The 12,393-nt window shown below is 37.5% G+C and overlaps 1 protein-coding gene across 5 annotated transcripts in view; it reads left to right on the top strand.

Moving 5' to 3' along the window:
- RIC8B (RIC8 guanine nucleotide exchange factor B) overlaps positions 1–12,393 on the top strand; it is a 102,869-nt gene that overhangs the window by 63,169 nt on the left and 27,307 nt on the right. For all 5 annotated transcript variants that reach the window (XR_005719912.1, XR_005719910.1, XR_005719911.1 and 2 more), the window contains exon 8: positions 10,732–10,876. Coding sequence is in view for 2 of the 5 variants with exons in the window: in XM_040234790.1 (XP_040090724.1) it covers positions 10,732–10,876 (145 nt within the window). In the remaining 3 variants the exon portion in view is untranslated. The remainder of the gene's footprint in view (positions 1–10,731; positions 10,877–12,393) is intronic.

The following is a 12,393-nucleotide window of genomic DNA, read 5'->3' as shown; positions in this document are numbered from 1 at the left end:
AAGTGATTGCCTTCTGAAATACATCTAACAATTTAAATTATTGGGTTATTTTCCTCTGTAAAAGTTCTCCAAACAAGAATTTGAACCAAGTTATTCAGGTATTTTTACCTATTTCTTTCTTCATCTCCTAGTTTATAAAAGTACTAGTAAAAGTCCCAACTAAGCAGATTTCATATTCCACTTTTTAAAGTTCCCAGTTTTGTGAGATAGATAACTTAGAGGTGAGAAACTTCACTCACTTCTTCAGTCAGTTGAATTCTTTTCTCCCCCACCAGCTTTACTGGGGTATATTTGACATATAAAATTGTATATATGTAAAGTATACAACATGATGATTTGATATACATATACACTGTGAAATGATTACCTCTGTCATGTTAATTAACACACTCACTACCTCACATAGTTACGTGTGTGTGTGTGTGTGGTGAGAATGCTTAAGATTTACTATCTTAGCAACTTTCAAGTGTACAACAGGGTATTGTTAACTATAGTCATCATGCTGTATATTAGATCCCCAGAAATTATTAATCTTATAACTGAACTTATTCATCTTATAAATTGTACCCTTTGACCAGATCTCCTTGTTTCCCTACTCTCTACCCTCTGGTAATCACTACTCTACTCTCTGTTTCTATGAGTTTGAATTTTTTTTTCAGGTTCTACTTATAAGTGAGTTCTCTAGTATTTATCTTTCTCTGTCTGGCTTATTCACTTAGCATAAATATTCTCTAGATTCATCCATGTGGTGCAAATAGCAAGATTTCATCTTTGTTGTGGCTGAATAACATTCCATTTTATATATAGTTCACCATTGACATGAGTTTGAACTGCTTGGGTTCACTTAGATATGGATGTTTTTTAAATAAATACACACTATAGTACTACATGATCCACAATAGGTTAGATCTACAGTTGGTTGGGTCTGTGGATGTGGAACCACAGACACAGAAAGCAGACTATAAAATTATATCCATATTTTCAGCTGCATGAAGGGTGGACATCCCTAACCCTAGGGATTCTTTAAGGGCCAACTCTGTGTGTCTCATCTGTTCTTCTGTTGGTGAACACTTAGCTTGTTTCCATTTCTTGGCTATTGTGAAAAATGCTGCCATGAACATGGGAGCTGAGATATCTCTTAGTTACTGACTTCATTTCCTTTGAATATATTTCCAGAAGTGGCATGCTGGATTATACTGCAAGTTCTATATATAATTTTTTAGTAACCTCCATTACTGTTTTCTGTAGTTGTTCTTCAGTCACTAAGTCATGTCCAACTCTCTGTGACTCCACAGACTGCAGCACGCCAGGCTTCCCTGTCCTTCATAATCTCCCGGAGTCTGCTCAGATTCAAAGCCATTGAATCAGTGATGCTGTCTAACCATCTTGTCCTCTGCCGCCTTCTTTTGCCTTCAGTCTTTCCCAGCATCAGGGTCTTTTCCAGTGAGTCAGCTGTTCACGTCAGGTGGCCAGAGTATTGGAGCTTTGCTTCAGCATCAGTCCTTCAGTGAATACTCAGGATTGATTTCCTTTAAGATTGACTTGTTTGATCTCCTTGCACTTCAAAGGACTCTCAAGAGTCTTCTCCAGCACCACAATTCATAAACATCAATTCTTTGGTTCTTGGCCTTCTTTGTGGTCCAACTCTCACATCTGTGCATGACTCTTGGAATAGTAGCTAGTAGCTACACCAATTTCCAGTCCCACCAACAGTGTGAAAGGGTTTTGTCTTTGCCGCATCCCTCCACATCCCTGTATCTCTTGTTTTTGATAAAAGCCATTCTAATAGATGTGAGGTGATCTTTCATTGTGTTTTGATTTGCATTTTCCCTGATGATTAGTGACATTGAACACCTTTTCATGTACCTGTTGGGCATCTGTATGCCTTTGGAAAAGTGTCTTTTCAGGTCTTTTGCCTAATTTTTAATTGAGTTGTTTGGGAACTTTTGTTATTCAGTTGCATTCATTGAATTCTTAACCTTCATTTCTGACTAATTGATACAACCACTTAAGTTACTGCTAAGATAGTATATTAATAAAATCAATATCACTATAGTGATAATAAACACAACTATTGAGGTATCATGTGTCAAACATTCTAAGCCATAATCTTATTTCATTCTCATAAGGATTCTAATGTAAATATTATTATTATTTCAGTGTCATAAATGAGGCAAGGGTTTTATCCAAGGTCATGCAGTTGCTTAAAGCTAAGCCTGAATTTGAGTCCTGTCTTTCCATTCTGCCATATTTCCTCTCATAATACAGTTGACCCATAATGCAATGCAAATGAACAACATGGGTTTGGACTGCTGTCCCTGGTCCACTTATATGCAGGTAAATATATGCTACAGTACTATGCGAGCCAGTCAGTTTAACTCACAGATGTGGAACTGCAATAATGGAGGGCCAACGGTAAGGTTATGGGAGGACTTTCAACTGCTTGGAGGGCCATCATCCCTAATACCTGTGTTGCTCAAGGGTCACTAGTAATTATCCTCAACTGTTCTCACAGACTAGCTCATTTAACATCTACTCTTTTAAGCAGTTCAATTATTTCTATCAAAAAAGATCCCACATCTTGAAATTAAGTGATTGGAATAGTGCCTTGCATTTAGTAGTCTGTAAGAACTTGCTGAATTCAATCAATTTTTCTGAGATCAGAAATTAGCTGGTTTTCAAGTATAGTTGTTTGTGTATATGTGTGTGTGTATGTATATATATATATATATATACACACACATAAATCTAAACCATACATGTATGTATTCATTAAAAAATGTTTATCAAAATATAATGTTTATCAAATGTTTATCAAAATCTTATCCATTGTTACCTCTAAGTAGTAGAATGCCTGGAGATTTTCTTTTAGTTCTCTGTATTTTATAGTTTTCTACAATGAGCATGCATTTATTACCTAAATATGTAAATTACATTTCTAAATATATATCTAAATAATTTTATAAATCTAAATATAGTTCAGCTCAGTTGCTCAGTCATGTCTGACTCTTTGCTACCCCATGGACTGCAGCACACCAGGCTTCCCTGTCCATCACCAATTCCCAGAGCTTATTCAAACTCATGTCCATAGAGTCGGGGATGCCATCCAACCATCTTATCCCTTGTCCCCTTTTCCTCCTGCCTTCAATCTTTCCCAGCATCAGGGTCTTTTCCAGTGAGTCAGTTCTTCACATCAGGTAGCCAAAGTATTGGAGTTTCAGTTTCAGCATCAGTCCTTCCAATGAACATCCAGGACTGATCTCCTTTAGAATGGACTGGTTGGATCTCCTTGCTGTCCAAGGGACTCTCAAGAGTCTCCTCCAACATCACAGTTCAAAAGCATCAGTTCTTTGGTGTTCAGCTTTCTTTATAGTCCAATTCTCACATCCATATACAACTACTGGAAAAACCATAGCTTTGACTAGACGGACCTTTGTTGGCAAAGTAATGTCTCTGCTTTTTAAAATGCTATCTAGGTTGGTCATAACTTTTCTCCCAAGGAGCAAGCATCTTTTATATATAAATGTATATATATAAATATAATCAATCACCTCACATATGTGTTAGTATAACACATATGGTATATACATTTAAAATGAATTTGTCAATTGTTTTTTATTTGAAATGGTTAACTTTGTTCCCCTAGGACCCCGTATTAGAGGTTTCATAGTCCTAACTTTGAGCCCCAAGTGCATGTTTGGAAAACTTTATCATTTGATCTTTAACAATTATTTATATTCATCTGCTTTTCCTTCCTGTTAGACTTTAATAGTAAAAGTATTCTTTTGGAATACAAATTTGCTTATTCAAATTTTGAATACTTTTTGAGGTAGACCCTGGGAATACAAAGGTATACATGATAAACAAGGTCTCTGCCCTCATATTATTTACTTTATCAAGGATTATAAATTCAGATGCCTACAAAATTAATAAAGTAAGTCAAATGGATAGAACATACGATAATCAATGAAAACTGATACTTAGCTAATTGTTGGGGAGATAGTGGGTTGGGAGTGGAGGAGCAAGGGGAATATAGGGGACTAGAAAGAGGACTTTGGTGCTGTTTAGCTCCAGCTGATTGTTACCATGAAGGGACATGTGTCCAGTGTTACCAAATCATCCAGATTTTGCAAGAGAAGCCAGGACTCTGGATTTTTACATAAGATTCCTCAGTTTTTAAATGCTGTCATCTAATTCTCATTTAAAATTCTAATTTAAAACCACCAAAAAGTTTGTAGTCCATATTCAACTTATAAGTTATCATAAGATTTTGGAGCTTGGGTTGGGTTTGGAGACAAATTATATCACAATAAAATAAATTTAAAATAATTTATCAGAGTGATTAAACTTGCCTCTTAAAGATGAATGTCTTTAACCTGAGTTTGAAAGTTAAGGTACCATGATCCAGGCACAAAGGTCAGACCACTAAGTATAAACAGCACAAAGCAGTCAAATTGGGTTAGGAACAGAGATGAGATTAAGAATGAAAACTGAAACAGAACGAGATACAAATTCAAAACTATGGAAGATTTGGTACAGAAACAGCTAAGTGCCCTCTGTGCCAGGCTAAACATATCTCACAACTAACAGCTGCCTCTTTGTTTTGTTGAGCCCTGACAAAACTAAATTTTTATTACCTGTTCTGCCAATTATGTATTTTATACAGGGGCCCTAAAACAAACCTTACATAGTTTAATAAAGAAAATAATTTGTAAAACAAGCCTTTGTGGGTATTTCCCCCCTCCTCTTAACACTCCTCCTCTTAACACATTTATTAATTCTCAGCATGTGTTAGGCACTGTGGTAGGGCAGAGGCTGAATTACAGAGATAAATAAGGCTTAAACTCTCTCAGCACATAGCCCCACACCTTTATATGCTTACTTTTGTCCCATTTATTTCAGTCACAGTAATAGGAGTGTCAGTGGCACCCCTCTCCAGTGTTCTTGCCTGGAAAATCCCAGGGACAGGGGAGCCTGGTGGGCTGCTGTCTATGGGGTCGCACAGAGTTGGACACGACTGAAGCGACTTAGTAGCAGCAGCTTGAAACCAAGCAGTCTCCCTCTCCTGATGATCTTTTCTCTTCTCGTCTTCTCAAAAGCCTTGCTCCATCAGGTGTTAATCCTTTGTTCCTTTATTAACTCTTCCTAATTTGTTCTTCTTTTCAGTATCCTTATTACCCACTCAGACTTCAGCTTGCAGTAAGTAAGGCATTTCCACCATTCCCTACTTCCCAGATTCCACTGAAAATGCTTTCAGTAAGGTCACAAAGTCACAAAGAAAGAAAGTGTTAGAAAGTGTTAGTTACTCAGTCCTGAGACCCCTGTGGACTGTAGCCCTCCAGGCTCCTCTGTCCATGGGATTGTCCAGGCAAGGATACTGCAGTGGGTTACTATTTCCTTCTCCAAGGGATCTTCCTAACCCAGGGATCAAACCCTGGTCTCCTGCATTGCAGGCAGATTCTTTACCATCTGAGCCACAAGGGAAGCCACAACTAATTTTCAAAAGGAATGGATAGTTTTTAGTCTTTGTCTTAATAGCATCTTTCTTTTGTAACAGTTGATACTGTTGACCACTGTCTGTCTCTACTACAACACACTCCTAGATTTCCTTTGACTCACCTCTCTGTTCATTCTTTTCAGTCTGATTTGTTCACTCCTATCTTTGTCCACATCTAATTGCTGTCTTTCTCTAAAGTTCTCATCTGGCCCCATCCTCACTTTACCTTGCTTCCTGAGCACTGTTATCCCTTCCCTTGGCCTCTGCTTCAACCTATTTGAGGGGGATTTCCAAATCTGCATCCCTCTTAATAAACCATTAAAATAATACTATCCCTCTGTTTCTGGTCAGGTTTTCTTCATTCTTTCTTACACACGGCTGAGAGTGGGACTGTTCTAGAGTACACATATCCTATTGGCATTCTCCCTTAAAAAACTTTCAATGACTCTGTCACCTCCATGGTAAAATACAAATTTTACCTCCATGGCCTACCTTTATAGTGTAAATATACTAAATCTACTCCCTACCCTGCACTTTTTGCTTAAACATACTAAAGACTTCTTTATTCTTGCCTGATTATACTGCACTGTTCCTTGGCTCATCTCCATGGCTTTGCAGATGCTGTTCCTTTTGCATGGAATGCTTCTTCGATCCTTGTTAGCATAGTGAGCTTTATGTATTCTTGAAGATCATAATCTTCATCTGTGTCATCTGTGTGAAGATCATCCAATGAAGAGTTCATCATTCTCTGCTTTGTACCATTTTTACTTATTCCTCTCTCTTTTTAAAATACTTCTGACATTTGTTATAACTCTTTGTTAAACTTTTATTCTGGACATTGAGTTTCTCTAGGTTAGATATCTTGTCTTCTTCACCTTTGGTTCCCCAGTGTTTAACAGAGTACCTTACAGGTAGTAGGTACCCCATAAATGTTTAATGAAAGACCAAACATTAATGCTGTCTATGAATTCAGTGTAGTGAATACACTGTCTTATGGACTTTTCCATATAAAGGAATAATTGTAATATACTTTGGTAAGCACCGTAAGAGAAGAATGTGCCAGGTACAGCAGCAACCTGGGAGAGGAAATGATTGGTTGGTGTGGAAAAGGTCAGAGAAAGTCTTCATCTAAGAGAAAAGAGAAGTGGGAAGAAGCCTTGTTATATACAGAAAAGAGACTAGTTCAAAGTGTGAGGAATCTACATTGCACAGGAGCAGTAGGAGATGAGTTTGGGAAAGAAGGCAGAGGCAAGAAAATGATCCCTCTAGGCCCTGTTTTAGAATTTGAGCTTTAGCCTTTGGGAGAGGTTTTGGAGGTTTTATCCAGAAAGGTGCTTATGTCATACTTTTGCTTTACAAGGATATAAGGGAGTTGTGTGTAACCAGGAGAGGAGGGGGTGTGAGATTGGAAGTACAGAGACTAGTCAAAGGAAGCTTCTAGTACAGTATTTCAAAAAGTCACAGCATTTAACTGAAAGGAAAAGTACTGTAAATCCTTCTCTATGTAACAGAGAGGGGGGAATGGTTTCTGGTAGAATCTGGTTCTGCCCTTCTTTCTCCTCAGTAAAAGAGCAAAGCCTTTTTTTTTTTTTTTTCTCTCTTAGTCAAGTGTGATAAACCCATGCTTTGTATAAGCAGTAATGTCATTACTACCAGTGCAGTTCTGACTTTGCCATGTGCTGCTGTGGTTGCTTTCCTCTGTTCATAGTGCCCTCTAGCATCTTGATAAAATCATGGGGAAATCTTTCTTGTCATTTGTTTCATTTCTTCAGCAGTTTCATCTGTAAGTGCATGGATGAGTACTGTGACAAAGACAAAAACATATGTTGTGTTTCTTTTTTTTTTTTTTTTTCTTTCAAGGATCACTCAGAAGATCTTTTGTTTGCCTTAACAGCTCATCTTAACATCCAAATTCAGTGCATTTTCCTTTTACTACTTTCCCAATATCAAATAGGATATTATAGAGAATATTCAAAAATAGACTAAAAAGTAATTAGAAACACTCCACTAGATATCAGTATTATAAATCAGAACTTCACAAAGAAAATGCCTCCTCACTGTGTGGTTTTTGTAGTCCATTTGTCTCTCCTTCCCAACCCCAGTTTTTAAGTGTTTATCTTATTAGCAAATGTTCATTTGATTTTTAAATTATCAGCTATAGCCTTATCTACTGTTCTGAAAGCAAAGTGTGTCTGAAACAGTCTTTGTAACCCAACCTATCACAGAGTTGACACAGAAAGTTTGTTCCCAGTGAATGAACAGTAAGCACAGTTTTCATAAAAGTGCTAGGAATTTTTACCATTCACTAGCTTCCAGGAGGATTTTCTACATAAGAAAGCAGGTTATTTAGTGTTCTGTTGACTTCTTTTTAACCTATTTTGGCCTTTCATAAACTATATTCTTAAACTATTTTAATGTTTAGCCACTGTAGGTGGTTATTTAAATTTTGTCTTTTTTAGTTATTTTTTAGTATATTTATTTAAACCATTTATTCATAGCATCTCAATTTAGACTTTCACAGTTTCAGTGAGTATTTTTTTTTTCTGGAACTGCTAAATATCCATATTTGTTTAAAAATATATCCTATCCAAAAACTTGCAATGAGAGTGTCATTATTAATGTGGGTTCAGATATATGATCCTTCAGCCTCAGTGACTTTGTGTCTGACCATGTCTGGGCTCATGAATATTAGGAATATCTGTATACACTGTTTATTCACTTCCCCTAATAACCATTAAGGCTTCCCAGATGGTGCATTGGTAAAGAATCTGTCTGCCAGTGCAGGAGACACAAGAGACATGGGTTCGATCCCTGTATGAGGAAGATCCCCTGGAGCAGGAAATGACAATCCACTCCAGTATTCTTGGCTGGAAAATTCCATGGACAGAGGAGCCTAGCGGGCTACAGTCCATAGGGTCACAAAGAGTTGGACATGACTGAGCATGCACATGTAATAATCCATTAAGAATCCATTAATTTATCTAAATCACTCCATCTTGTAGAAGAACTGATGGAAAGATAGAGCCTATCATATTTGTTCAGAGGGCTTTCAAATTATATCACCATGATCCCTCATTAAATTCTGACGATTCTACCCAACACCCACTAATTGAGAATTAGTACCAAAGAGACCACAGTTACCAATAGGTTTTAATGTAGAAAATAGTTAAAAGTGACTAATGTAAAGCTTTATTTAGTCTACTTACATTATTAATCCATATTTCCTTTTGCATAAATTTCACTAGTTTCTGAGTCCTTTGAAAGCAGACTTCCCTTTACTTGCTCCCAAACTACCTATTTTCAGTGTCAAGGGAGATACTCCATTATTAAAGTATTTGAAAAGTTAATGAACAATTCTATTCTGGACTGTTCATCCTACATCCTCTCAGTGCCCTTCATGGTACAGTGCAATGGTGTTTCAAGAAGTTTTGCAAAGAAGACAAGAGCCTTGAGGGTGAGCGTAGTGACTGGCCATTGGAAGTAGAGAAGTTGCCCAAGAACTCAACGCCGACCATTCTACAGTCATTCAGCATTTGAAGCAAATTGGAAAGATGAAAAAGATAAGTGGGTGCCTTATGAGCTGACTGAAAATTAAAAAAAAAAAACACATCATTTTGAAGTGTCGTCCTCTCTTATTCTACACAGCAACAAACTATTTCTCAATTGGATTGTAATATGTGACGAAAAGTGGATTTTATATGACAACTAATGACCACCAGCACAGTGGTTAGACTGAGAAGAAGCTCCAAACCACTTCCCAAAGCCAAACGTGCACCAGAAAATTGTCATGGTCACTGTTTGGTGGTCTGCTGCTTGTCTGATCTACTACAACTTTCTGAATCCCGGCAAAACCATTATATCTGAAAAGTATGCTCAGCAAATCAATGAGATGCACTGAAAATGGCAACATCTGCAGCCAGCATTGGTCAACAGAATGGGCCCAGTTCTTATCCATGACAATGCCTGATTGCATGGTTGCACAACCAATGCTTCAAAAGTTGGATGAATTGGACTATGAAGTTTTGCCTCATCTGCCATATTCACCTGACCTCTCACCAGCCAACTACCACTTCAGTCATTTGGACAACTTTTTGCAAGGAAAAATGCTTCCACAACCAGCAGGAGGCAGAAAATGCTTTCTAAGAGTTTGTGGAATCCTGAAGCGTGGATTTTTACACTATAGGAATAAACAAACTTACTTTTTGTTGGCAAAATGTGTTGATGGTAATGGTTCCTATTTTGATTAATAAAGATGCATTTGAGCCTAGTTACGATGATTCATTCAAACTTCACTGTCCAAAACAGCAGTTATTTTTGTACCAACCTAACACCAGATACTTTTCTAAGTACCTTGCATGTATTAATCTGTGAGTTAGGTATTATTCCAGTTCTGTATATCTGAAAACTGGAGTAAAGAACTGCAAAATAATTTACCTAAGGTCCATGTGCTAATAAGTGGTAGAGTCGTCACTAAGGTCCAGCAGTTCCTGGCCTTATACTCACTGGGTATATATAATGTGCTTCCATACTTTTTCTGATTTCTTTGAAAAAGCAGTAACTTAGCCTATCCTGTTTACATTTGCTAATATCCTTAGGTTTTCTTGGACTTTCCTTGTGGCTCAGCTGGTAAAGAATCCACCTGCAATGTGGGAGACCTGGGTTGGGAAGATCCCTTGAAGAAGGGAAAGGCTACCCACTCCTGTATTCTGGCCTGGAGAATTCCATGGACTGTATAAGTCCATGAGGCCACAAAGAGTTGGACACAACTGAGCAACTTTCACTTAGGTTTTGTTATTCCTTATTATCGTAATTCCTTATTTCCCTCCAGTTTCTATAAAAGCAATAAGAAAGATTTTACATTATATGCTATATTGGTAAAATCCCAGTCTGGCTTTCCTTAACTCTAATCATCATTTCTCTGAAACTGAATAAAGAGAACAATTTTGTGATCAAAACCTTAAAACATCACCCTTACCAATGGCCTGGCAGTCACAGAAGCCCCACTCCTGCCACAGAGTGTATTCAAAACAGCTCCATTTGAATTTCTGATACCTTAAAAAAGGGTTTTGGTCCTCAGAGCATATAGGATTACTACTACCACGTTTTGACAGGCTCTCAACTTTTAAGATTTACTACCATGGCATGTATGTCCAGCTTCCCTGTGTTGGTGAGTCGTTGGTGATGACAGTGAGCACTCAAGGATTCCTGTCTAAAAACCTGTTCTGTTTTTGCAGTGGATAGTCTCCTGAAATACACTGGCTATGGGAATGCTGCAGGACTGTTGGCGGCCAGGGGCCTCTTGGCTGGAGGAAGAGGAGATAATTGGTACTCAGAGGACGAGGACACAGACACTGAAGAATACAAAAATGCAAAACCAAAGTATAGTATCACATTTCTTTTCACCTAACTTTGTCTCCCTTTGGATTGGTTATTTGCCTTTCACTTCCTTTGTCTTTCATTTCTCTTCTTTTGTGGATTTGGAAGCTTCTGTTTAATATTGTTTTAGAGGTGGTTGCATAGCTAGTGCCTTAGAGAATGACATCAAGTGATTGAGGAAGGATAATATTGCAAGAAAATGTTTTGCAGCATGATACTTTTAACATGCTCATCATCCTCTCCTAAGTATTAAGAGAGGTAGTATTTTTCGACATCTCCTGTCATATATTTAAAGGATATTGTTGCTTATTTCGTGCCCTCCTTTCCATAAGTTGAGATTTTATAAGGTATAAGCAAGACCAGGAATTTAAGTTGGTTATCTGATGCTTCAGTCTTTCTCAGAAATCTAAATGTAGGTTCCATACATTCTGATCTTTCCTCTTGTGTGAAAGTCCTTATAAGTCAATCAAGTAAAGCCACAAGGCACATTACTAGCCAAAGGAAAGAAGTCTGGCTCTGTGGTAAATTTTAATTTAGCAACTAGGGAACCATCTTTTAGCAGAGGCATTAGTCCGCTGGGTAGGCAAGCCAGAGACTCTTATCAAGTTTTCCTTGACTCAGTGCCTGTAGGTCAAAGACACTAGTTGTCTCTCATCCCGAAACAAACCACCTCTACTCTCTTCTACCCCCTTCCCATCCTTTTCATCCCCCTCTCAACTCCAATCCCAGGTAAATTTTTTAGTTTCTACTTATTAGGAGTTATTTGAGCTCAGTTTTTTGGTTTCTGTTACTGAATGTTAAAAGGGTATGCCCTTCCCTCTCAATGATGACATCGACGTATGCTGTTTTCTACCCACAGTCTTCTAGAGTGTGATGTGGATCACGTAGTAGTTGATCGGGGCTATAAAAATGATTACTGCAAGATACAGCCCATTTTTAAAAGTGCAGATTGTGCCTTGTTGAAATGACAGTAATGGGTTGTCAGAAGGTAAAAAAGATCACTCTCTAGTTTGATGAAGTTTCAAAACCAAAATCATTGCCAAAGCCAATGTAAAAGAAACAAAAAAAAAATATCCTTCCCTAATCAGATAAGACTTATAGGGCCCGTATTCTTAGCAAATCAGGTCTGAGTAGATGGTGTTACTTGTGGCATTCCCAAATCTTTCAGCCTTCGTAAGATCTTACAGAGTGTGTCCCAGAAGAAAACGGCTTTTGGGGAAAAAAAGCTAGCAGTGACATTAAGCGTTAAATTCTTAAGACTGACACCATTTAGATGTTATAAATTGGGCGTCTCTATCAGATATTTGAAGCTAAGGTAGAAAAATAATATATTAATCTTTGGATAATTATAGAAGTCATCATTCTAAATTATTCTTGCTAGCTTCTTTTTCATTTCATAAACTGTATTTCCATATCAGTTTAATATCCTCTATTTGAGACATTAAAATGTACCACTTAAAGAGTCTCATATTTTTAAATTAAAGAAGAAATTACATTAAGCTTTCAGTGTGTACCCGGGT

The sequence above is a fragment of the Oryx dammah genome, unplaced genomic scaffold, assembly GCF_014754425.2.
Source record: "Oryx dammah isolate SB20612 unplaced genomic scaffold, SCBI_Odam_1.1 HiC_scaffold_29, whole genome shotgun sequence".
Lineage (NCBI taxonomy): Eukaryota > Metazoa > Chordata > Mammalia > Artiodactyla > Bovidae > Oryx > Oryx dammah.
Note: the sequence above shows the minus strand (reverse complement) of the source record. Positions and strands in the feature narration are given on the sequence as shown.